This window comes from Serinus canaria, chromosome Z (assembly GCF_022539315.1).
Source record: "Serinus canaria isolate serCan28SL12 chromosome Z, serCan2020, whole genome shotgun sequence".
Taxonomy (NCBI): domain Eukaryota; kingdom Metazoa; phylum Chordata; class Aves; order Passeriformes; family Fringillidae; genus Serinus; species Serinus canaria.
The window spans coordinates 73,203,630-73,218,224 of NC_066343.1; the positions used below are offsets into that span (position 1 = coordinate 73,203,630).

At 39.7% G+C, this 14,595-nt stretch overlaps 1 protein-coding gene across 2 annotated transcripts in view; it reads left to right on the forward strand.

Moving 5' to 3' along the window:
- Positions 1–14,595, forward strand: part of ARK2N (arkadia (RNF111) N-terminal like PKA signaling regulator 2N) — a 42,953-nt gene that overhangs the window by 9,889 nt on the left and 18,469 nt on the right. The window contains exons 2-3 of one of the 2 annotated variants that reach the window (XM_050987232.1): positions 4,810–5,623; positions 11,758–14,358. In XM_050987232.1, the coding sequence (XP_050843189.1) occupies positions 4,900–5,623; positions 11,758–12,212 (1,179 nt within the window). In that variant the 5' untranslated portion in view covers positions 4,810–4,899 and the 3' untranslated portion in view covers positions 12,213–14,358. Of the gene's footprint in view, positions 1–4,809; positions 5,624–11,757; positions 14,359–14,595 lie in introns of those variants that run through there. The other variant, XM_030236841.2, reaches the window with a different exon arrangement.

The following is a 14,595-nucleotide window of genomic DNA, read 5'->3' on the forward strand; positions in this document are numbered from 1 at the left end:
AGGAAATGTGTTAGTAATAAGCTGAAGTGAGTTTTTCAGCAAGCTGCTTTGAAAACCCTAGTACCTGCAAAACAAGAATCTGTCCCATCCATAAGTTCAAAAAAAGAAGAGCTGGTTTGCTGCATACAGGCTAGGCATTCTTTATCATTAGTCAGCTCAATAACACCTAAAATGACAATGTACAATTAAGGTTAGGGTGTCACGGGGTTTATTAAGTATTTCAGGCTGTTGAGAGGTACTCCTTGTTTAGCTGAAGTAAGTTGTAAGTAGAATGAATAACATTCTAGCAGTTAATATATGATATAGGATTTAGTGTGTTGATTGCTTGGCCTGATTAGCTGGATTTGATGAAGCCTTCAGCCTTAAGCTGTGAACTCAGCTAATCTTCCTAATAGCTGATACAGAGGTGTGTTTTATCTGTGTTGTGAGAAGGACATTGATTACAAATGGATATTTTAATTGCTGCTGAGGACTGCTTACCTAGATGAGGGCTTTTGTAGTTAGTTCCTTGTGCTCTGCCACAGAGTAGAGGCACCAAGAGCTCAGACCAGAGATCAGCAGGCAGCAACCACCAGCAGAAGCTGCAGTTCCACATGAGTTGAATGGCCTGCCTGGACATGGAGAAGGACCCAAATAAGGTGCTGTAACGCCCCAAAAATCAGCAGTGAACTAAGAGGTGCAGGCAAGATGGGTGAGGGGCAGGTGCCTAAATTCTGCAATTCCTTGGGGAGTTCTTTGTTCAGGGTCCCTCTCCAGAGACACACAGCTTATCTGTGGCTCTAACACTCTGTTAAATTAGTTATTTTTATAATCTGATGCCTGAAACTCTGCTTTGGCAAACCTGTTGTCTTTAATATAAGTCTTTGTGCTGTAGTACATATTACATGAAAATTGTTCTTTAGGAAGCTACTAACACCTCTGAGGCTTTTTGCTCTTAATCTTTTTTTTTTTTTTTTTTAATTTACAAAAGTCTTTTCCCAGAGCAAATGGTGCTGAGAGGGAATGCTCAAGACCTTCTACTGTCTCTAGGCAGAACCTGTGAGTTCAAGGTGTGTTGATACAAAACAGCAAGCAGCTTTATATAAGATTTGGTTTTTTTTACAGGGGTGATTTGTGCTTACTTTCCCTTCTCTCCTTCCTGTGAGCTCTGGCAGAAAATGTCACTTACTTTCTCATTTTGATTTCTGCTGGCTTATTGAAAGGAATCTACACACAGAAGGGTTGGCCAGTTCTGTGCACAGGAGGGAATGTGATGGTGCAGTCACAGTTAGGTGGGGAAAGAATGGGGACAAAACCCAGAGAGGCTGGGCTGTCTCTGCAAATCTGACCTTCAAAATCCTTCTGGATTTCTTCCCTGAAGTGCAGATTCCCTAGTGTACAAATTGTGTGCCTTTACAAATGAGTCCATGATTTGAAAATATTTCCCAGGATAATTTAATGGTTTTCTCACACTGGTGTATTATATGTGTGACTCGGAAAATAACATTTTCTGTTAGAAAAATCGAGCACAGAAGTTTTTACAAAATTGCCTTTTAAAATTTTCGTTGCAATATCTGTTCAGCAGTTAAAGGAGAATGCCATTTCTGATCAACATCTAATTAAGTATCCATCTGTGTCTGTAAGCATCACAACTTATTTTCAGTGCTGTGTTTCCATTTCAGTAGAAAAATGGTCTTTTCTTGCACCACCTTGAGATTTCCTCCTCTAATAGTGTTACTAGAAAGGTGAGTGGCAAGAAAGGAGTGGGAGTTTTTCAATAAAGTCTCTTCTTGCTGTTCTGTACATTTTGCAGAGGGAACTAAATACAGACATTTTTTTTTTTCTTTTAGACAAGGATTTCCTTGGCATAGGTATTTTTTGCCAAATGGATTGCATTCCTTCCTGAAGTAAAATCTGTTTGAGTCTTGGTAGGGTTATTTTTTCCCACTGAGAGAAAGGCAAAGCTCTGGTTTATATATATATATATATATATATATATATATAAAGGAATTAGTGATGTCTAAAGAGCCAGCTCAATGGACCTGTAGAGTACAAACCTTACCAGGACATGTGGGTTTCTTTCTATATACACAGAAACACCTCAGTGTCATGAAATTACTATGCCCTCTACTGCCAACTCACTGAAAGTCATTGTGTGAGGAATCAAACCAGTGTGGTTGGACTAGTTAAAGATCCCACTTAATATTAAAAAAATCCAGTAAAATAATTTTAATTGAGTGCTAGCAAGGTGGCAATGTGCAGATGAAACATGTTTTTTTCTGGCTGATAGACGAGAGAGATGGAGAGGCAAGTGCAGGTGTTGTTACAGCCCCTTTGGGAGCTGTGAGGTAAATGATGTTTCCAAATAGGACATTTGTGGAAAAAAGTCTCTAGCTGACTTTGGCTGCCCTTTAGCTTCATGTCAAGCTCTGTTCTTTGTGCTCCCAGGCTAAAAGGTTGAACAGTGCAGAAATTGTTCTGCAGATATTAGTATGAATATTTAAGTATGTTTTTATTTGGCCAAGCTAATACTCTTTCGGTTTGTGTCTGAGCAACCAATATTTTCCTTGTGTGTACATTTCAAAACTCTCAGAGAAGATATTTTTCATTTTAAAGTTCATGGCCAGAGGAAATCTGGGAGCTGCACTAGCAGGTACAATACAAATTCCAGTTGTTCATCATCAAGTCTGTGTTTTATTTACCTGTATAATAGGAGAATTATTTGATAGTACAGATTTGTGAGTGAATTATGTACAAATATTGATTTTACTGACATGCATTTATGTCTCAGAAAGTGTGTATTCATCATTTGGATTTGTTGGCATTCTGCTGTAGCCTTGGAAGTTAATTGTTCCTACATGATGTTTACTGTTTACATGAAATTACTGTCTCCAGAAAGTCTTCTTTGAAGTTGCTTTCAAGAGAGGGTTACTCGGTGAAAGTATGCACAAATATTTTTCCTGATATACTTTTCCATAGTATGCATTTTAGTCTGGTTTTTGCAAGGGGATATGCTGAGTTTATTGTTTAGGATTTTGGGTTTCTGTGTTTTTTTCCCTCATATTTAGCAGGTTTGGTCTTGCCATCTCCATCTTTCTTGTGATGTCTGATTCTAACCATCCCTTCTTTCTCCCATGAGTGTTTTCACCATTTCCTTGCACCTTACAGCAGTTCATTCATTAATGTGAGAGAAGCATGAACTCTGTTTTAGTATTCTCTAAAAATGAAGTTTCAGAGTGGGTTAGGGCACACAGGGCAATGCTGAGCTTGGCACAGCACCTTTAGAAGCAGGGAAGTACCCTTATATTGTATATTACATACATGTATGCAATTACATGCTTGCAGGCAGCTTGGGATGGATCAGGAAAACGAAGAAGGATTCTCAGGGTACAGAAAAATCTCTCTGAACCATCCGTGCTTCCTCAGGGTGCTCAAGTGCTCATTGGCCGCCTCTGCAGAAATGTAGTTTTTCAGCTAAGATCTCACTGCTGCATTTTCTTGCCTACACTTTGTTTTTTGAAGTGCCATAAATTTATAATTTACTGTACTTCTGAAGCTGTAAAGGATTTTTTCCATGTCATTCATCTATAAGTGAATGTGGCAATTGAAAGATCTTTATTCCGTGTTGTATTCCAAGAGAAAATTCAGGTGAAATGCAAAGTGTGAATAATGAAAACAGAATGGTAACTATTGATCTCTCCAAGAAAATTTCTTTGAAGTTGCTTCAGGTAGTTTTGGGTAGATAATGTGCAAGTTATCAATCAGATAAATAGCTTGGTCTTTTTATTTGCACTGAAGCAATGCAATTTATCAAATTATAAGTTGGAATTAAATGTAGGATACTGGTGTGGGTACAAAATGTTTTTTGCTTTCAGCCCCTACTGTTTAATGCTTCTTTCCTGGCAGATTTGAGAGAAACTAAATCAGCTTTGAGGTTCTCATATAACCAGTGCTTGCATGGGAGACAATCAAGGACTTCCTGAATGGTGTATCAGATATTCCTAAAACATCTTTGTGTGACTCACCAGCATGGTGGTGCTCTGGTGAGAGCAATCTGTGTGACACCTCTGGAGCCAGAGCCTGTAGCTGTGCCTCTGACAATTCAATAGCACTTCTTTATTTTATAAATCTTTGATATATAAGGTTCCCAGATAGAATGGTTTCACTAGGAACCTCATTCGGTGTGACTCCAGAACCATTTTTCATGGGTGTGTAAATAAAAGAATAATTTGGTGTACCAGGATGAGTTCACTAGGAAAAGGTAAATTAAGAAAACCAACATGATGCTAAGCAATAAGATGCTCTTCTGTAGAGCCAGGCTGGGAGAGCCAGGGAGTGTTCACCTGTACAAGAGAAGGCTCCAGAGACACCTCAGAGCCCCTGCCGGGGCCTCAAGGGACTCCAGGAGAGCTGCACAGGGGCTGGGCACAAGGCATGGAGGGACAGCAGCCAGCCAGGGAATGGCTTCCCAGGGCCAGAGGGCAGGCACAGATGGGATCTGGGGAATGAGGAATGGCTGTCTGGGATGGTGGGCAGGCCCTGGCCCGGGGTGCCCAGAACATCTGTGGCTGTCCCTGGATCCCTGGCAGTGCCCAAGGCCAGGCTGGATGGGGCTTGGAGCAACCTTGGGCAGTGAAAGCTGTCCCTGCCCATGGCAGGGGATGGAATGAGATGGTCTTTAAGGTCCCTTCCAACCCAAATCACTCTGGGCTCTGTAAACCCATTCTGTCTGCCATTCTCACCGAAAGCAGTGAGTTGTTTATGGTAGCACTGTGGAGAGCAGGCTGAGCTACTTGTGTAATTCTTTACTACTGTTCTGTTCCTGTGCAGGCTGCTGCATTGCTGGAGACCACATCTAGCTCACCCAGCCTCCTAGACAACGTGCTCAATGCTTTGAGACTGGAAGGACCTTGCTCTGCAATGAAGATGGAGGCAGTAGGAAAAGCAGAAGAACTTATTGATTCAGAAATTCCGCCAAAGGCTTCTGAAAAGGAAGAGACTGCTCCTGATGAAGACAGGCCTATAGAACTAGAGACACAACCTCAGAAGGACAGCGTGCCCACTGCAGCAGACTCTGCGGTGCTCTCTTCCATGCCTTGCTTGCTGATGGAACTGAGGCGGGACTCCTCGGAGTCTCAGCTGGCGTCTACAGAGAGTGACAAGCCAGCGGGTGGCCGAGTTTATGAGAGTGACTCTTCTAACCACTGCATGCTTTCCCCTTCCTCCAGCGGGCATTTGGCTGACTCAGACACGTTGTCTTCCGCAGAGGAGAACGAGCCCTGCCAAACTGAAGCCACCGCGGAGGGAGACCCTTCTGTGATGTCCGGAGCTGCAGTCGGGAGGAAATCCAGGAGATCCAGGTCTGAAAGTGAGACTTCAACAATGGCTGCCAAGAAAAACCGACAGTCTAGCGATAAGCAGAACGGCCGCGTTGCCAAGGTGAAGGGTCACCGGAGCCAAAAGCACAAAGAGAGGATCCGGCTCCTGAGGCAGAAGCGGGAGGCAGCTGCTCGCAAGAAGTACAACCTGCTGCAGGACAGCAGTACCAGCGACAGTGACCTGACCTGTGACTCCAGCACGAGCTCGTCAGAGGATGATGAAGAGGTTTCAGGGAGCAGCAAGACAATCACTGCAGAGATACCAGGTAGAGGATGTTTTTTAAACTGAACTGTAACGCGCCTGGCATCGTTTCTCAGCTGTCATGCTAAGTTAGATGAGTGACACTTGAGAAAAACCCAGGAGAACTGCAGCTCTGTGTAAATTTGAAGACTGCAGTGTAATAACAAGATGTGGGCAAATTTTAAAAAATCTGTTCTGTGAGGTTCCTGTGCACTTTTGCACACCAGCAAAGCATAGATCTGGTAAATGGGAGGAAGGACTACCTTTGAATTCTGGATTTTTCAGATCTTTGTAAGCCTATATGAACTCATGTCAGTGCTGTCAAATCCCCTTAGATGGTGATAATCTAATTCTTAAGATAAGTGGCCAGCTTTGCTTTAATATAAAAAGCCCACAGCTTGGCAGCTGTGTTAGAAATGGCACGGCACACCTCTTGCCTGTGTAACAGTAAGGCCCTGGCCATTATTGCACTTATTCTGTGCTTTCAGCTCAACACGTCAGTGCATGATAAACCTGCTTAGCCTTATTCTAAGTTCTTTCGGATTGCAGCTGGTCACCTATCTTAGGATACAGATACGATTACACAGGTGCCCAAGACATATTCACACCTAAATTTTCAACATTTTAGACAAAGTTGTTATCATTTTCCTGTGTTGTTAGGATCGGTAATTTCTACACTTTTGACTTTCTGACACATCTGTGTTAAGATGGGAGACAGCAAATTATAGGGGCCTTCTTGTCATTTTATTAGCAAAAGAAAGTTGAATTCTTCAAGGTTTTTGTCTGCTGAGTCTTTGTTATTTTATTAGTCCAAGTGCTGTGGACAGGATTTTGTGTGAATTATTCTTGCAGCATATTATACCGTAGAACCATCATCATATGGCAATCAGAAATAAAATTCGTAAAAATAAAAATACGTTAAAATAAACTTTTTTTGCTTGCCAATTTTTACTGGGTTACATGCCTTTTTGCCTGTTGTGGTAGAAGTTTTTTCTTTTTGAGAAGAATAATGTATTACATAGGGCAAGAACATTTAAAGGAAAACTGCAATATTAAGTTACTGAACTAATGCTTTCTAGATGAATTATTTAAAATACTGCAGCTGATTTTACAAATAACTGACTTAACTGAGTTGATTGTGGTGGATGATGTTGTCACCATGAAAACTGGCATTTTTCGCACACCTGCTAGGAAGCAGGTTGCACAAAGGAAGTAAATGTTTATTATTAGAATGTCTGGAAAAGGCATAATATCCTCCTATAATTAATGTGTAGTAAACTTCATAGAGATCTCAAATTATTTTTACCAATTTAGTAGTTAGTCTTGTATCTTTCAGAGTTTTTGCTTTTTTATTTATAGTATTTATACTTTGGGCAATTTAATCTCAGTTTAAGGCCTGTTGATGAATAACTATTTCACTGATTTTTGGGACAGGTTGTTCCCCACCTCTCAAAAAACCCCAAAACACATAGAATAAATCCCTCAGGTCACATTCTTTTTTTAAGTCATAAAAGTACCTTGTGACCCAGAATGGCACCACATGGTATTTTCAGGTTTCTGAGGGCCATTGTGGGGACCTAATGCCATTCAAGGATTATTGTTTGTGTATCCATGGGTGCCTCTGTATTTGTCTCTCAGTCCTGACCATGAATGAGAGGCTTTTGGTGGAAGGATCCCATCACATGAAGAGCTTGACTATTAGTGATGATTACACCAAGGCCCAGCTTTACCTGCAGTGCAAGAGTGCCCAAACCTTCGTAAGGGAGGGACAATAACATTTATTCTGATTTCACAGCACGTGTCATTTGCTCGGTGCTGAGTTCTGTTTAAGACATTAAAAGGTTTGAGCTGCCCCCGTGGTGCAGTGGGGTGCGATGTGTACCTGCCACATTGCAGTTTTCCTTTAAATAGAGACAGCTTTGCTTTGTGGGAAATGCCTTCCAAGTGCGAGAGAAAAAGTACCCTCTGTAGAGATGAGGTTGTGTTGTGTCCAAAAAACGCTTCCTGTGCTGCTCTTGGGTGAAGGAGACGTTGTGGTTGTCAGAGCTGCGGTGGAGCTGCGAGTCCGGTCAGACTCCCAGCGCTCCGTCGCAGTGGTGGGTTCCCAGGCCATCTGCCATCCCTCTGCATGGAGCTGGAAAAGGACTCGGTTCCTTTTTCTGGCTAGAAGGCCATTTTAGTGCACTTAGCAAAACACTGCGAATAGCCTCAAAATTGAGGGAGTGAATTGAGTGTAGATAGAAAACAATACAGGGTATCAAAAAGCATGATTGGAATTTCAGTCTGCCAGTGTTCTCTGCAGTGGAAGGTTGGAAGGTTTGACTTCAGTGTCAGGACATAAGCATGAAAAACTTTTGCCTTTACCTTTAAGAGAGTTAGTTACCTGTATACATTGATGCAGAAGAGTTTTTTTACAGGCAGCTTGTGTTCCCCTTAGTCTGTGTCTGGACATTCAGCTGCAGTCTTGGTTACTTACTCAACATCACTTATTTTCATATAATTTTCATATTTAGCCTTCTGTTGCCCAAAACCAGCTTTGCCAACAGAGAATCTTTAAAAATTTTAGTGACAGGTAATTTGGCCCTCATTACAAAAATTACACAGACTCTTAAGCTGTCAACAACACAGGTAGTGTTAACAGCAGGCAGTTTGCTTGTGTGTGGTCTGAAAAACTAAATTGCCACATTTGAGAATACAGTAACCTTTCATGTTGTGTCACTAAAAATATTCAATTTAAATAGTGCAATATTTAAATAAACCTTTTTGTTAAACCATCCACATCGCTAGCTCTGAAATATGTTTGGCTAAATTTGTAAGGTAAAGAAAATGTTCAGTGAAATACGTGATGATGATGATGCCATTAAGTTACAAACAGTGCAGTTGTTCAATAGACAGTCAGGTCTCTCTGCTGAGCTTAAAGGTACTGTGGATTAAATTAGTGCCAGGCTTGTTTTTCTCCTCAATGAAGACTGCAGAGTTGAGATTTTACTGGTGATACTTCAATACAAGTGAGCTGCACAGGAGCTCAGCACAGTGCAAGTTATGGAATTCTGAATGCATCCTGTGGTGTTAATTTACACCTGAAAATACAGGTTCAGTCTAAACTTCAGGGGTACTCCTGAGAGCCTTTTCACTGACGTGAGCAGTCATAATCTTTGGCTCTTTGTTTCAGGGAGTGCTGTGATTTCTGGATTGTTGTAGATGAGGAACAACTTTTTACCTTTTAATGACTGAGCCTCTCTGTTGGCATCTAAAATTTTGCCATTCTTCAACACCACATAAACATGGCATAGGAGTCCCAAAATAGATTCTGCTAGGCTTCCTGCTGTAGTAGGAAGTTTTTCCTTTAAACAATTTCCATGTGATGCTGCAAATTAACTCTGAATGAAATTGGCATGAGAACAAGTCTGGGAATCAATATCTATTGCTGTGTAAGCTTCTCTTTTGGAGGAAGCAAGGGATTTTTAAAAAATTGAAATAATACACAAAAATATTTTGCATTTTACCACCTTTGTGGTTTCTACAACTCACAAAAATCTGAATTGAAATGGGGATGACTTATATTTTAGGCTATCCCAAAAATCTGTCAAAAAGTTTGAGTCTTAATGTTGAAAAAGCTGCATCTCACTTTGTTAAACAAAAGACAAGTCTTTAAATATGCAGTTAACCCAAAGAGATGGCATAGGTTCCTTCCTCCTAAGAACTGTGCATAGATCTTGGATAAAGCATCTGCAAAGGATGAATTCAGAATGACAATTATAGTTAATAGATAGGAAAAAGAATTAGTCTGTTAAGAATGATTTGCTGTAAGATACTAATTTGGAAGTGTCTGCAGCAGAATAACACAGAGGAGCCAACCATTGCTAGTTAGAATGAAGATGAAGCATATCTTACATTGTTATGTTGCCAGGCTTAGTAAATTAAATTTCTTTGGATTTGGTTATTCCTTAGATTGTACTTAAGAGATCCCATAAAATCACAATATTGGGGCATTTCTTGGGTGCTGTTTTGCAGGAGGTGTTGTCTTGAAAATGAGAGAGGAATCTTTGATTCTGACCCCTTTGTGACCTCAAATTTCTTCTTCTTTAAACTTAGCATGATTAGAAAACTATAGTTTAAAGTTTATAGACAGAAGAGGGACCAATTAAATAGATGCTAGCATTTTTAATATGTAAAAATGCATTTTTAGGCTTGGGGATTTTTTTAAAATACAAAAAAGATTGAATACAGCTTGTTGTAGTAACTGCACAGGGATCTTTTAAAACATTGTTTTGCTGTTGCTGTTAATTTTAGATACTCTATGAAGGATGCCTTTTAAAATTTGTCTTGCAGGGCTACATATATTTCAATACATACTTTATTCCGTTTACAAAACAGTTTTGTCAACTTTGACCATTCTAATTCATTTCAAGACCTTGAAAAGGTTGTCTCACTTATCAATAGTTGTCATTTAAATTGCAATTAAAAATTAACATTACTTATTTGTATGTCTGTGGAAATCAGAAAGACTGTAAGTTAGTTCCTTGAGTTTAAGTTAAGATCTGGGCTAAAGACAAAGAAACAGAATCATATTGGATGTTCAATACTAGAAGTAAATGAACAGAAGAAGCACTGTTTTTTAGGGAGGAAAAAAAATTATTGAATATACAAAAGGAGCCATGTTTTAGAAAAAAAAGGTACCATTTAACTTAATTCATTTTGGTTAAAATGCAGTTGGAGGGATGTAAATTAGTATAAAGCAAATATTTTTAGCAGAGGACCTGAATGCTGAATTTCCAGCATGTCTGATAGGTAAACAGATGGGCAAGAAAGACTTAAAAATTACTCTTCAGAAATGAGAGAATAACCCAGGGCTTTGTTTAGCTGTTCCTCTAGGATCTGTGTACACCTCATTTAAACAGTTCCTAAAAAGAATGTAGTGTTTAAGTGATACTGTAATTTTGTGTACTCGGTGAAATCCCAATTAAGACTTAGTGCCTTAGGTTTTTATTAGTAAATATTTACTTAGGTCATGCAATGATTTCTCTCATTCTTGGGGTATTTTTTGTTATTATTAAGCTAGAGGGTGCCACAAGTTTCACATTTAGGTATTAAATTACCACCTTCTCTACCTTTATGTAGTTTAAAGTGATGCTTGTCTTGTTTTGGTATTACCTTAGATGACATTTATGTGTTTGTATGGCATGCACATATTGTTTATTATTCCTCAAATGGGTACAGAGCCTCATTTTCTTTGGGGTTTATTGCTTCCTAGATGATTCCTGAGTGAACTCTAGACTTTAAAATATAGTTTCCACTGCCTTTTGTTACTGATATGTAGAGTAAGGCCACAAGGATTGGCCTTCTCTTCTGGCTGCTGCAGTTCTTCCTGATAATCCCAAAGCCAGTCACTTCCACCATACTTTTGATGGATAGCTGGAAGCAGAACAATTTCCTTCCAACCATTCCCTGTTTTCTGCCTTGCCTGGGACTGGCTGTAGGAATGGTGGCTCAGGGCAGAGTCCTGGCTGGTGTGAGGCTGGTCAGGGCTCCGTGGTGTGCAGGTTGTCCCTGCGATGGAGCTGTGTCCATCATGCCTGGCAGAGGATGATGTCCCCTCCTGTGTTAGCATAGCACTCACATAACCCCCTCATGTTTTTGTGTTTTGTGTCCTGTGTTCTCCTCATTCTGTGTCCTTCCCAAAAACAGGCCAAGGGCTTTGGGCCAATTCCACCTGTGTTTAACAGCCTGTTTATAAAAGGGTCCAAGTGCGAAAGCAAAATACACATAATTATTCAGGGTTGTCAGTTAAAAAATAGCATTTTGGATTGCAGCTTAATAGAACTAAACATGTTATGGTTTTGACACCTTCAGTTGAATTCAAAACAAATTGCAAGGGAACTGGAGTAGTTTGGTAAAAAAAGAGACCTTTGTAACAGAATTGTCTGAGACTTTGAGAGTAAAATAATTATGATGCCAAAATTTCTATTATAACCTCAGTGGGTGTAAAATTTTATTATAAGAGTAATACTGTTGGTTAATATATGCTAATTCCTCTCCTGTTGTCATATCCAAGGGGCAGAATTAGAAAAGTTGTTTTCCTCAGTTAACATGCCTTAATAAACAATATTATGTTCTTACTTAATGATGTCTTATCAAATGGCCTCAATGTCTTTAAAGCTGGCTTCAGTCGTGCTGGGGGATCTGGAGGAGCGACCAGGGAAATTCCAGGATTGCTTGACAGGGGCACCGTGTGGGATAGGAACTGCATAGGCAATGTCCTGGAAGAGGCCATGAACTGCTTTGCCGAGATGCAGAGGCAGACAGAGGAGAAATTCCGCATGTGGATAGAAAAGCTAACCCATCTTGACACGGACGAAGAAAGCAAGCAGCATCTGGAGCCCAGGGAACCTAAAATCCAACTAGTTGGCCAAAGAATCCCCCCTACCACACAGTCAGGGGCTTTCGTGCAGATGCCTGATAGCCAAGTGCTTCCTCAGCAGCCCTTTAATTCGTACGTGGGCTATCAAAATGCCGATGCCGCGCTGGAGTTTCCAGTGACTTTTAATAACAATTTTACACCAGTCTTTCCAGAGAATGGGAATATGGCAGAGCCTGATCTGAATAAATCATAAACTTAAAAAAAAAATTAAAAAGAAAATAAATCTGATTTTGCAATCTTGATGTTATTTTGGATTCTGCTAAAAACGAGGTTTGCTTTTCTCTTTGTATGTGTTTGTTTTGTTTTCTCTTTTGGGTTTTATTACCATGATATTGTTTGTTTTTCTTAATTTATAGTGAATATATGTAGTTTAAAAAAAAAAAAATCATAGTATACTCACCTGCATGTGCTACTACACACATATAAACACCTTTAAAGGTGTATGGGAGAAGCTGCCCTAAGCTTTCATCACCAAACTCGGGACAATATAATGTCTAGATACCCCAAAAGCAGTAGGGCTGTGTTTGCTACAATAGAAGCATTCAGGATATTCATCCAGATGCCCTTTTTGCATGTTAAAACATTTGTGTAAGGAAATAAGTTTTATATTTAAAGAGATAAAGCACCCTAGAGATCCAGACTAGATACAGACCCATGAAATTTCCTTAACTCTCTGTTTACTCTCAAGTTTTGCAGCTTGACCGTGCCACACATAAGCTTCTTCATTTTAGGCAGAACTAATAAATAAGCTTACCCTAAAAATTTATCTGTCTATAACAAGCATGCACAGCAGATTTAATTTCTTTCTGTCTCCCATTCAGCAGATCACTCTCTGTCCAGGATTTTTATCAGTGTCACTGCTGTGTTGAACATGGTGTATTTATGGAGGTGGCTGCCTTACCCTGTGTGCACACACAGGCACATGCACACACATCTCTGTGTGCTCGGTTTGGGTCCAGGTCGTCTCCACCAATTCCAGGTGCCTGCTCTGCTCTTCCCTGGGTCTCAGGGGGAAGAGATAAGCCTCACCAAGGATGCCTCCGGGCAGTGTCTTTCTCTCCCAAGAGTTGTCCCTACCCTGGCTTATCAGCAGTCCCTAAGAGATAACTTCAGGGTGAGATGAGTCACCCCAGCCTGTGCACACAGAGGCTGCTGCTTCCTCCTCTGAATGCAGCCCAGCCACATCCTTCATGCTGGAATAAAAACAATCCTGTCTGCCCTCAGATAAGCAGCCATCAGGGGATGGGTTGAGCCTTGGCACAGGAATTTAAAGGAGAGCTTGATAAGCGAACACCTTGGTGGTCTGATAGCTGCTGGCCTGGGTCAGACTGGACCATGTGTGAACACCACTGAAATCATCCTTTACTTGTGATGGGGAATGCCACAGCATCAGGTTCATTTAAGTGAGGCAAGAATTTACTGTTTTGTGAGTCCTTTTTTTGTACTAATAGTTATCCTGAATAGGCAGGCTTGAAACTGTGATGTTTAAAGTAGGTTTAATTTAAACTATATATTAGTAATATTTAATTCTTACTGTTATTGCTACATACAGGGATTTTTGGGTCACCTCTCCAATAAGGCCTTCCTTCATGTGAAGTATCTTCTCTGTAGCTACCAAAAAAATGTATATTTTTAATCAGGTAGAACTTGCTAGAAGTTTCTAATGAAAATGAAATAAACATTTTTACAATGGAAAATGAAAGCCCGCAGTTTAAGTGAAGAAAACACTTAGGTCTCCTTTAGCTCAGTTAACCTAAACACTTAGGTCTCCTTTAGCTCTGCTTTTTAAACAACAGTCACTTTTTCCCTAATTTTTTTAGTTTTCTTTCTTTTCCTCCTGTTGGGAGTAACCACAGTATCTTCTGTAGGTCAAGCCTTTTTTACCCTCCCTGAAGTCAATGGGAGGTTTTCCATCAATTTATGTGACAGTTTGGATAAAACCTGTAACAGGAACTCAAGAAATACTTTTTGTTATCAGTATAATATCTACACTGGTATTTTAAGATTATTCTTGCCCTAGACTGACTTTTTTTTTTAAAGTATCTGAAAAAAAAAATTAGGTTAGAGACCTGTGTTATTTTCAGAGTATCTGTTTGAAAGACTATGCAGGAGATAATTTTTAAGTACTGGGATAAAGTCTTTTCAGATCACCTTCATGCATAATTTTGATACAAAGATTTTGATACGAACTTGTTGGAAAACTCCCTTGTCTGAAATTGTGTGCATTTCAGGTAAAAGTTAAACAAGTTGTTCTATGTTTGATTGCAATTTAAAAGCTTATCCTCATCTGTTTAAAAAGATCTTTCAGGAAAGAGTATTTGTGGATAAAACAACCCCCACCAAAGTGGATCCATCTGGTGTTCATAGATTATATATATATATATATATATATATATATATATATATATATATATATATATATATATATAAATCTCTTTATGATGATAATAAGAGCAGAATATTCTAAAGCATGACAACTTTACAAATCTTCCCGTGCATGCAGAAGCAGCTTTTTGCAGTGACTGGTTTATTTAAAGTGTATGTCTGTAAGCATGCCCGTAGTATTCTTTGTAAGA